The sequence below is a fragment of the Phoxinus phoxinus genome, assembly GCF_949152265.1.
Source record: "Phoxinus phoxinus genome assembly, chromosome: 7".
In the NCBI taxonomy this organism is placed as follows: domain Eukaryota; kingdom Metazoa; phylum Chordata; class Actinopteri; order Cypriniformes; family Leuciscidae; genus Phoxinus; species Phoxinus phoxinus.
Window position 1 is genome coordinate 34,581,733 of NC_136882.1, and position 12,515 is coordinate 34,594,247.

Below are 12,515 nucleotides of genomic sequence, written 5' to 3' on the forward strand. Positions count from 1 at the left end.
CCAGTTTAGGGTGGGATTACCTGTTCGACAAACAGTGCAAGTCAAGTGGGGGTTTTCGCAGTGTCAATCTTTGGTTGATCGGAAAGGAATACAGCACAGCATGTAATGTAATGTTAAACAGAACACACTGTGCAATGAGAAAGTTTCAAATTTCACGAGATTGCATGTTTTCATTCAGAATAAAAGCAGATATTTTGCATTTAAATCCATGCATTTAAAAATTGCATTTAATTTTATATACATACCACCATTTCAAAAGTTGGGGTCGGTAAGAATTTAAAATGTGATTAAAAGAGGTCTATTATGCTGCATTTATTTGAACAAAGATACAGTAAAAACGATTATATTGTGAAAATTTGCATATTTTAAAATGTCATTTATTCCTGTGATGCAAAGCTGAATTTTCAGCATAATTACTCCAGTCTTCAGTGTCACATGATCCTTTAGAAATCATTCTAATATGATGATTAGATGTTCAAGAAAAAATTATTGAAAACAACTCTTCTTAATAGTAATGTGGAAACTACCGGTAATACATTTGTTTCAGGGTTCTTTGATGAACAACATTAATTTTGAAATTGAAAACTTTTGGAACATTACAAATGTCTTCACTGTCAGTTTTGATCAATTTAATTGATTAAAATTGCTGATTAAATTGTATTCATCACATTGGAAAGGTCACTCAAACGCATTGCATTGTGGGAAGCAATGCTCGCAGTATACATTGATTATTCTATTCTGAACAGTCATTATTTGTCCAATTCTGTTTGATGGTGCCAGTGACACAAGAATTACACACGTCATCTTCAAGTAAACATTGCAACATTTTAATGACCGTTTTCAATTGCATTTCAGAGCTGCGATAAACATGCCAAGTGAATGTTTTTGACGAGTTCACAAAAAGGCCTGAACGTGGTTAACGTGTCACATGGAAAGCTGACCCGGTGGGACATAGCGAAAACACTGAATAACATTTTAAAAGCCTGTATCAGCACATCAGTTTTGATTTTTATCCTGGCGGAGCTTGAAACAGCTGTACCGCAGGCTCACACGCACATACAGCGGGAGCACTCGATCGTCTGTTGAGTAACAGTTGGCTGTGGCGTTTAAGATCAGGATTTGGAGGCCCTTGAAAACCTGGGCACCTGCCTGAGATCCCTGAGAGAACGTTTGGATTAGGTCAGAGTGAACAGGCCACGTGCTCTTTTGTCCGAGTGTTCTCCTGCTGTGGGCCCTGGAGAAAACACCAGCCGGAGGGTCCTTGGGACTGTCAGAAATCATTGAGCTGCTTTAGCAAGAAGACCGGTGAACAGGTGGAACTTGTGCTCTTCGGTTTCCTCCATTAAATGCTCCATAGAAATAAGTCCTTTTTTTATTTTACTTTTGGTCAAAAGTAACTAAATGCAGCATAACCAGCGAAGAAAATGCTTTAGTGTGTATGACCTCCAGGAAGAGCCAGTCTGTCATTAAAATGCTATTAACAAAGATCATTTTTTTCCGAAAAGTAAACCTCAATACATTATCATGATTGCTCATATTTAGTGTTAGGGATTCAAACAAAACCACAAACCATAAATATTAAACTTCAGCATGTAACTCGTCCTGCACAGTTTATGCTGATATGATTCCTCACATTGGCCCTCATTTATGAAAAGTGCGTACACCAAATTTCCAGCGTACACCTGGCGTACACCCAAAACCACGGTGACTTTGCGATTTATCAATATGGACGTTGGCGTACGGCACGCTCAAATCCTACGCCAGCTCAGGAGGTGGTGTACATGTACGCACGTTTTTGAGTTAGTGCTGAACTGCGCAGAAAAACAATTCCTAACACCACAAAACGCACTGACAAACTAAAGATATGATATATTATGACCCACTGTAAAAAAACAACAACATAAATGATAAACTTCAGTGTTTATTTTTGTGAGTTAAGCCCGGCAGGTGCGCACGGACTGGGTTCAGGAATGAAAGGCTTTCAATGACCAAAAAATAATTCAGACTGACAAAATAATTAAAATGACATTCTTCTTCTTTTAAATAATAATAATAATAATACAAATAATAATAATAACAAAGAAATTCTTCTTCTAAATAACAATAAGCGTCATTAATAATCAAAATCATAATACTAATAAGAAGAATATTACAAATTGTCATGCAATTATTCACATCATCATCACTATTGTACACCCCATTACATGTGACGTCATGCGAAATTCAACGCTAATAGTTTCAAAACACGTGCTGTAAAATAATGCATTGTGATAAGTAATTTGCTCAACCAACCAGCGATTTAAACTGGATTTCCACCGGAGAAGTTTCTCCTCTTTGCCGTCTTCCGTGTGTCCATGGCGTAAAATGAGGGCGTGGGGGAGGCGGAGACGTGAATATATAGGGGCGTGTTAATCTAATGACGATCGTTTTCAGCCGCGGCATTTATCAAGAGGCAGGTATTGCGGACACCTGCATTTCAAAGGTACGCACAGCTTCATAAATCAGGCGGTGAGAGGAGTGTAAGCCTTACGCCAACATATACGCCCGTTTCGACGCAAGATTGATAAATGAGGGCCATTGTATGCTGTGTTAAGAAGAGGTGATGTTACTTTTCTAAGTGATTACTCAAATATTTTTACTTGGCGGACCATAAAACAGATAAAAAAAACTGAGCCTGATCTAAAAAGCACTTAATAACCACCCAGAACATTTTTACAATGGCCAAGTGTAAAGAAGGTTAGCAAGGAAGAACTGTGCATGTAAACCTCACTCCCCTGGCCTCAAGAGGTGCGCTAACAACTAATGCTACAGACTGTGGTCTTTAGCATCCTTGTTAGCGCGCCTGCCTACCATGCCAGAAACGCTGCTTCGAATCCCACTCAGAACGGTGCAACGGTGTTGGTTTTGAATCCTGCTTGGAGCAGTGCAAGTAGAACTGGAGGTTTTACACAAGCAACCACATAGCAATCCTAAAAAACACTAACACCACCTTAGCCACATAGCTACATGCTGAAAATCACCCAAAAACACTAGCAATGGCAAAGCAACAAGCTAAAACCAGCCAGAACACATTGGCATCCCCATAGCAATCCAATGGCTTATTGTGTAGGCACAGACAAGGCTCAGATTTTCGTTTAAAAATGTGGCAAAACTATTGTATTAATAGGCATATTTCAGCCCAACTCTGTTGTATAATTATGAGATTTCAACAGTGTCAGCTGAATGACTTGCTGATCGAGACAGCTCTCTGACTGATGTCTCTTATTTTCCTGCACAGAGTAGCTTGTGTTTAGAAAGTTGTGCGTTGTAGCTCCCTACGGTCCAGTTCTCTTCAGAGACACATGGGGCCATCAGGCTCGCTGTTTATTTGTAAAGCCCGTAGGCCAGCGTACATGCTTCAGCTGTCGTCAGGCAGCAATACGGCATGCGTCTGCGGCTCTTCAGTATAAACTTCCAACAATGACCGGCTCAAGTCACCTACCACAGTTACAGAGATTCAAGCTTTGGTCCACACCGCACTGACTGGACTGAACTCTCCTCGGGTCAACGAGCAGAAGGTCAGTGAGTGAGTATGTGTGTGCATCTCAGGAAAACTGTCAAAAACATGGTCAGGTTCAGCTCTCCCCTCAGAAAGCTAGATTATTGTAAATGTTCATTATTGACATGGTATATGTGGTACTGCCTTTAATTAAAGCTGAAATTAAATAAAATTATTGTGTAGCAGTAGGCTACTACTTTAATGTAATACAAGGGGGCGGGACTACAGTAATGACAATCCCCATATATAAATAATGGGAATTGCAAATATCCTCAATATAAAATATATGACTATATTACAGTAAAGACATCTTGGTGGAAAATAATAAATAAAACAATTAGTTAAATACTCTTACTAGCATTTACACTTATGGAAATTGCCTAGTGTTTCTATTATTTCACAACTGCAATTTTATAATCCTTGTAATTAATATTTTCGGCAGCATGGTTACGTATATTGGTGTCTCTGGCATAATAAATTACGTTTGGTTGTCTAATTATCAACTTTTAGTCATTTTGTATTAAAGCATTAGATAAGTAGGCTATGCAAACATCCACTCGGGTATTTTCACCTAACTTGCAGCAGTCCACCTTAAAACCAGATGAGCCTGAGTCAGCCAATCAGAGAAGCTCTTACAGTGACGCAGTTATGAGTCCATGCTGCTGCTGCTAAAAACAACAGACGCTCACGATAGTTTTAGTCATTGGTTGTGGTTTATGACATTATTTTGAAGTAGACTGACAGGAAATGATGGCTGATGAGAATGTTGAGCGTCCAAACACAGCTGGTATGTGATTGTACCTCTGATCCGAATGTCTGACTTATTCTTAACATATAAGAATGAATGAACATAAGTTTTTCAGCTGTTTAATTCGGCATAATGTTCATTATGGACTGTGTGAGCCATAATTGTTGAAAAGCCTCTTACACACCCCAAGTGAAAGATATATCCACGTATATATTATATATTACGTTTTACGCGCGTAACGCGTCTTTGCATTTGACTTAACATTGAAATCACTCGCGCCTGACGCGCTATTCGCGTCCGGTGTGAACGCACCATTACAATCGCAACGTCGGAGCTTTCGCATTCTCGCGCAAAAGTTCGTTTTCTCTGGAAACGCAATAGCATAAATGTTTTTTCCTCTTCCGTGTCATGTTTAAATAACAGGCTTGTCTAGCCTAAAACTTTCTTCTTGTACATAAAGGCATTGTAGCAGCACAACCATGGGAAAACGTTTATTACGTCTAATCAAAAGTGCTGTTTACTTCACGTGCGATAAAGCAAGCAGCGTGGCTGTTGTCGATTCTATGGGGCGTGTCCACTTATCAATTTTATTCCGGAACATTTTCAAATATCGGAATGAAAGCCATTTCTATGGAAGCTTGTTTCCACCACAGAATAAAAAATAAAAAAAGGTAATTGTGACTTTTATCTTGCAATTTAGTTAGCCTAGATCTCGCAATTCTGACATTTTATCTCAGTGATAAAAACTTGCAATTTAAAGGGATAGTTCACTTTAAAATTAAAATTCTGTCATCATTTACTCACCCTCAAGTTGTTTCAAACCTGTATTAATTTACAGACTACTGTTTGGTTACTGACATTCTTCAAAATATCTTTCTTTGTGTTCAGCAGAAGAAATAAATTAATACAGGTTTGAAACAACTTGAGGGTGAGTAAATGATGACAGAATTTTAATTTTAAAGTGAACTACCCCTTTAAAGTCGCAGTTGCGTGTTACAGTAGAAGGTTGTAATTGCAAGTTATAAAGTCGGAATTGCGAGAAATAGAAAAAAATCGCAATTGTGAGAATAAAAATGTTTTCCTCTGAATTGGACTTTATAACTGGCAATTGCGAGTTTATATCTCACAATTCTGGGAAAAGAAGTCAGAATTACGAGATATAAATTCTTGCTTGCGGAAAAAAATCTGAATTAGGCCTACAAGTTATAAAGTCAGAATTGTGAGATATAAACTCGCACTTGTGAGATAAGAAGTTCCAATTATCTTTTAAAATGTTTTATTCTGTGGCGGAAACAAGCTTACATTTCAGTAGGCCTAGGTACTGAGAAACAATCTTATTACTCTGTATGAGTTAAATGTGAGGCACTTGCAGATACAAATGTGAGAATTTAGTCATTTATGTCCATAGAGTGAGCTTTAAATATCTTCATAGTGTTTCTAAGAAGCTTTTTAACAACTACACATATGCCTATCTTCATTTATTGATCTGGTTTCTGTTAGGTCGTAACCTGAGGGAATGGCTCCAGGAGCAATTCGGCGACAGGCCTCTGGAACAGAGTGAGGACATGCGTCTACACAATGCTGCCCATTTGGGAGATCTAGACACTCTCAGGACCCTACTACAAGAAGACAGCTTCAAACAGTGAAATTTCTTTCTTTATTCATTCATTCATTAATTCAGTCAGTCAGTCATTAATTCAGTCAGTCAGTCATGACGAAACAGCGAAATGGAAGTACAGTAGTATCAGATATTTTCTACTGTAAAAAGAAAACCTACACAATGGTTTGCTTTAGGGCCCACATACAGTGGCGACTTAACTCTTTACCAAAACTGTGTAGCAAACAAAAATAAAACATTAAAATGTATTCTGAATTTATTATATTTATTGAGAGATAATGTATGCACGAAAAAAATATTTTGCTATATTTGTTATTGTTGCAGCGACTTTTATTATTGTTTTTCGACATTGAGATACTTTGGCTATATTTAAATATATTTGGCAATTTTTAAAAATAAATGTAAAAAAATAAAATAATAATTGGCATTTAACAAACAAAATATAAAATAAGAGACATTCTCTCTGTTCTCTCGTTATCATTTTACATGTAAATAAATATAGCTGAAATCACAACAGCCATTTCTTTAACTCGTAGTATATGTATGGTGATTTTGCCAGATGATGTCGCAATTTTAAATCATGATTTTAGCATTGCAGATGCAAGCAGAATGTGATTGCATATAGTCTATTTCATACTCACAGAAAAAATATGTACATAACAGCTTTATTGGGCTTTATTTGGCTATATTAATATACTGTATGTGAGCATAGAGAGAAGGGAACAAATGTAAAATGCTGACATTAGGCAGAATGCAAATACTAAGATCAACGTAATGAATATGCTAATTGGTACATGTAGCGACATTTAACGACTTTTCTAGCAGGCGTTAACTGCTTTCCATTAAAGGAGAACTCCAGCGCAAAATGAACCTTTGGTCTAATTACACATTGTTACCTAGTCAACCGTTATCTGAGATTTGTTTTCATGATTATCGAATGTAAATAGTTTTATCTCTAAAAACAGTTTAGCCTATAACGCTAGTATAACGCTAGTATATGGGGCATAGAGTAATGACAAATACAAATCGCTTGTTAATACAGTCAATCAACGAAACGCCGATCCAAATGCGCTGAACTGTGTAGAATCTCATATGGTCCAGCGCATTTGGATCGGCGTTTCGTTGATTGACTGATCGAGTCTGTTTTTCTAAGATGGCTTCTGCTTGTATACGTGAAGTTGACTGTATGTATAAAATATCTTCTTATTAAACTGTCTGGACACTTACACAGTTCTCAATGCTTCGGTTTGCATGTAGGGACCCTCATTATGCTACCGTGTTAGTGTGGGGCTATTTTGAGCTTTGTTAGTGGTATTAACAAGCGATTTGTATTTGTCATTACTCCATGCCCCATATACTAGCGTTATAGGCTAAACTGTTTTTAGAGATAAAACTATTTACATTCGATAATCATGAAAACAAATCTCAGATAACGGTTGACTAGGTAACAATGTGTAATTAGACCAAAGGTTCATTTTGCGCTGGAGTTCTCCTTTAAGAGTAGTTGGCAGCACTGTTCACAAACCATCGCTTTGGATTAAAGCTTCTCAAATGCATTAATGTAAATGTTCTTGTCCAATTCAAATGGAGATCTATTTTGGGTTGCTTAAATATGCTAACACATAATATTAGATTGTGTTAGCTGAAATGTGTAACATTACATTATTTATTTTTTAATTTAGGCGAATCAACGAGAAGTTGATTTGGTCATGTGGTTTGGTGCCCTGCACGCCCCTGCGTATTGCTGCCATGATGGGTCACAGCACATGCGTGGAGTTCCTGATCTCTCAGGGAGCTGGAGTGGACCTGGTGGACGTGAAGGGTCAGACTGCTATGTTCATGGCTGTGGTTAATGGACACCTGGACTGTGTGAAGATCCTTCTGAAAGCTGGTGCTGATCCGAACGGCAGCAGGCATAACCGAAGCACACCTATATACAACGCTGCACAAGTGGGCCGAGTGGACATCCTAAGAGAGCTGATCAGGTAGGATCACTTAACAAATGATATATCTTGGAAACTGCCATTACTGACTGAGTGACTAATTTGAGTGTGCAGTTGTGGCCTAACGGCTAGAGAGTCAGACTGGTAACCCAAAGGTTTGCGGGTTCGATTCTCAATATTGGCAGAAAATGACTAGCCTTGCTCCGCCCTCCTACGTACCTCCGCTCAATTTTCATTTTCCTTCAGTACGTCATCTGGGTTTGCGGTGTATTCGCGGGTTTTCTCCAGTCAATTTTTTACCGGTCCAATCAGCGAACAGAGGGAGTGTCTGAGAACGATGACGTTGAGGTCGTGCGCTAGTTTGAGTTGAAGTTTCGTCACGACCAAACGTTACCGATTGGTTATGGCAGATCCAGAGTGGCTCTGGGCAGATCCAATAGTTTTAAACTTCAACAGAGTACCCGTCTACAAGGAAGATAACGCTTGTCAATGGAGAGAGACTCTCTGTACAAATGAAATGTACGAGAGTCTGGTAGGACAAAGCTAGGAAATGACTGAGCTGCCTTTCAAATATATTTGGGTTATATTTTAATGTATTTTGCAATTTTGGGGGCATTTAACAAACAAACAAAACAATGATGTCGCCTCTGACGTTCTCTCGTTATCATTTTACTTGTAAATATAGTTGTGAATATGGCTGAAATCACAGCACAGACATTGTCTTTATGTGTATGGTGATTTTGTCAGACGACGTTGGAAATGCAATTATAAATCAAAATGTTAGCAGTGCCAAGCAGCAGTTTGGAATATGACTGCACTCGTTCAACAGAAACAGAACAAATGTGTGTATAAGAACAGCTTTATTGGGAGTTTAGTTCTGACTGAATGTAGTTCATTAGTCTGTATGTGGCCTGTAATACACACAGGTTCAATGCTGATGTTGACATTGACCATCGACTGGAACAGAGGGCTGTGTACGGCACCCACACTTTGGCAACTCTGGCAGTCTGTCCACTGTTCATCAGCGCTGTTTACCACCACTTCCCCTGCTTCCAGATGCTTCTGAATGCCGGGGCCAACCCAAACTACAACTACAATGGCCCCGTGAACAGGGAAGCGCTGGTCAGGGGCCGGGCCTCCTGTATGCTGGATGCAGTTCTGAAACTCGGATGCGAACCAGCCTTTGTTTGCTTGCTGTTGGACCATGGCGCTGACCCGTATCTGGTCCCCTGGCACAAGCTCGATCCTGACAGCATGGTTCGCTTAAAGGTCAACGCTGAAGCCCTTCAAATCTTCCAGGAGGCCAAAAGTAAGTTGTGTTTTAGATAATGTCATGTTATTGATGATGGGTCACACTAAAAAGCAAAGCCTCGGTAGGCAGTTTTTGTAATCAATTACATTTCTTTTCATTAGTTACTTTTCTTTTTATAATATGCAAAAATGTAAAGGCACATAATACGTCATCATTAAAGTATTAAGTATAATAATCCCGCTTTGAATCAAAGGTGTACTCAGCTCTGGGCTTCTAGGCGTCAGTACTGATGTATCAGTATCCCAAGAGGCGATCAACTCTTCAGTCTTTTGTACTCATGTTGTTTTCCACTGAAGTTAGGAACTAATCTTCTTAATTGAAGTAAGTTGTAAGTTTCCCAAAGTATCCAAGAACCTTCTTGCAGGTGCTGTCCATTATTTCATGTCCTTGAACTCCATTAAACTCAACCAAGATGTCTGATTTCCTTTTAAGGTTCTAGGAGAAGAACCACAGTCTTTTGTGTCCTTGAGCACACGTATAAACACCTACACACTTCTCTCATGGGTAGACACACACATTCATAACTAACAATTACTGTTGACTCTGTCAATACAGTATAAGGCATTTCTTAGAAAGAAAAATAAATAACGTGTAACAAAAAGGCATCTACAATAAACAAATAGGCAGGGTAATTGCATTTCCTTAAAGCTACACTGTGTATATGACTACCAACTGAATATTACTTTCTAGCCCCTCCCATTCCGAGGGCGTTTTAACTCCTACGGTGGCCGTATTATTTACAATCTGCCGGCAGTTGCGAGTAATCTCCCCCTCGCATTCGTCACGGTGCCACTGAGTGTAAAAACGCTAACGGCAAACCTTGAGTTTCTAGGTATGTCCCTCTTTGGCTAATGTATTTTCATGGCTTCCGCCATTCGAGCAGCTCTCCCGTATGTATTATAAATGGCAGATTTACGCTTACGAGAATACTTGATTAGTTGGTAGAAGTAATTATACATTAATGAGCACATATAATTTTGAAAGAACAAATTGGTTTTTGCTAAGAATCAACTTAAAAAATGACACAGTGTAGCTTTAATATTATACAACAAGTTTTATAGTTAAAGTGCATTGAGCACTGCTATTACCTGTGCTCACTATTCTAACTTTCTAACACAGGAAACCCGAGGAGATTGATGGACCTGTGCCGCATTAGAATCCGGAAGATCATGGGCAAGGAGCGTCTGCCATGTATCTCTTTCCTTCAGCTGCCAGAAATCCTCAAAGGGTTTATGTTTCACAAGGATTGATGCGGCTCTGCTTCTCCATGTAGATGATCGATTCATTTGAGGGTGTAAGTGGCCACTCGCTCCCCAACATTACTTACACTGGAAACCAATGTCTTCCAAGGTAATGACATTTTTCTGTGTTGGTTCTGGGGGAAAATCTGTGGAATAAAGCTGAGAATACTACAATCTTATTGTAAGTATATTGCATAAACATATTAGCTAAAATATTTAATAAACACGCTGTTGGTGCCATTTCAGTGTTTTAGATACTCAGCTTGCCAAAGAAAAATCTCTGTAGCTGTAACACACTACCTTGTGTGGCTTATTGCTTTAATGAAGGACAATATTGAACACCACTGATGAAAGAAAATCATATTAAGATAAGTCTTATATTTGTTATTTTAGCTTGTGATACAGCATTGATGCAGCATTAAAGTAATGACTGGTGCTATTGATGTTTTTATATTGCCAACATGTGAATATAATGCTGAAAAATGTTTTCTTACATAGTCCCTGTATTTTTGCATTTACAGTAGAGTGAAGTTCTGGAGTGTACATCTGTACTTTATTGAAGTAGCTTCTACTTTTCTTGAATATTTTAACTTTTTTTTCAATCCAGATAAAAAAAATGTTGTACTCTGATACATTCTGATTGTTTTGTTATTCATTACCCTGATTAAAATGTAGGAAGCGCATAGAAAAGTCTTAATGTCCTGCCAGATAAACGTTTTCGTCGTTATTTCCAGAATATACTGTAGTGTCAACAATAGCACTTGAATACTTACCAAGGCTGCATTTATTTGATCAAAACAGTATTATTATGATATATTATTATAATTTAAAATAACTGATTTGTATTTTGGTATATTTTAAAATGGAATGTATTCATATGACAGCAAAGCTTAATTTTCATTAGTCATTAGTTCTCCTGTCTTCAGTGTAACATGAGCCTTCAGAAATCATTTCTGCAGAAAACAATTCACAACTTTTTATGGTTGCTGTTGTAATACACACGATGAAAAGAGTAGAAAACAAATATGGTATTTATTAAATCCACAACGGAAAAACTTAGGAAGATCATAGGAGTATATAAAACGGAGATCATAGGAGTGAACACAACCACTTTTATTACCACATGTACAATTTTGGGCTGTCCCAGACGAAAGATGACCAATCGAGGCGATTTCTGTGGCTCCTAAACAGTGGTCCTACGGCGCAAAGTGAGAGAGGTTCAAAGATGGCCGTTGTCTTGCGACCAAAGATAACCTGTGATCATTTTCTAACAGTGACAGTGAAATTTAGCATGATCATCTCATAGTGTGTGTTTGCTGCTACAACCTACGTCTACTGACTAGCCAATAAAAGTGCAACATGAAATGGTGTATTGATCAACGCGACATTGTGCTAAAATTTAAAACTACTTACCTCAAGCTCCATTTGCAAAATTGGCATGCCAAGTTGGCCTCTTTTCCCTAGCCATACCCACCTCCATATTTTCCTCTTTTGATTTCTACTCTCTTTTTTCAGCGCTCATAAAAATCACATTTGCGATTCGTCTTGCTCTATTTGTTTACCACTAGCGCATGATGATGATGTCTTATTCTTCTATACTAACTTGTGTAGTAGACTATGATACATGTCCCCTTGCGTGCGTGTGTTCGTGTGTGTGTGTTTTTAACCCAAGGGGTCATTATTGTTTTTCTCTCTCAGCATGTAAAGTGTTCCTAAATCTCATGATTGAAAAACATAATTACCATTCAGCACAGGAAGTAATTTATACTTCCTTTGTGATGGATCCTGTCTTTTACAGAGGCCCTGCCCACAAGTTTCTCAGGGGTCTTAGCAGATATCACATTGAGCTATCATATCTCACTATCATATAATGGCCTCAACCATATCACAGATTTCCCAGGCTTCATCCATCAGGATCACTCTCTGGGTACAACTGCCTTTTTTCCTTGTCAGACTATAACTTTAGTGTGCTGTGACATTAAAACCACATCTTGCTGAAAACCACAAACAGTGGAAAGCAAAGCCTGGGAAAGCCTGGACTCTGCCAACGAATCACCAGTGGACTCATAGAAGTGCAGTCCCTTTATCTGCGTCTGCCCAATGGGGGAAAGGTGG

General features: G+C 38.5%; 1 protein-coding gene across 3 annotated transcripts in view; it reads left to right on the plus strand.

The window, feature by feature from the left end:
* Nucleotides 1-11,084, plus strand: part of asb1 (ankyrin repeat and SOCS box containing 1) — a 279,018-nt gene extending 267,934 nt beyond the window's left edge. The window contains exons 1-5 of one of the 3 annotated variants that reach the window (XM_079617689.1): nt 4,161-4,325; nt 5,787-5,928; nt 7,587-7,889; nt 8,774-9,156; nt 10,279-11,084. In XM_079617689.1, coding sequence (XP_079473815.1) covers nt 4,286-4,325; nt 5,787-5,928; nt 7,587-7,889; nt 8,774-9,156; nt 10,279-10,409 — 999 coding nt within the window. In that variant the 5' untranslated portion in view covers nt 4,161-4,285 and the 3' untranslated portion in view covers nt 10,410-11,084. Of the gene's footprint in view, nt 1-4,160; nt 4,326-5,786; nt 5,929-7,586; nt 7,890-8,773; nt 9,157-10,278 lie in introns of those variants that run through there. The other 2 variants (XM_079617691.1, XM_079617690.1) reach the window with 2 other exon arrangements.
* Nucleotides 11,085-12,515: the final 1,431 nt, after the last annotated feature.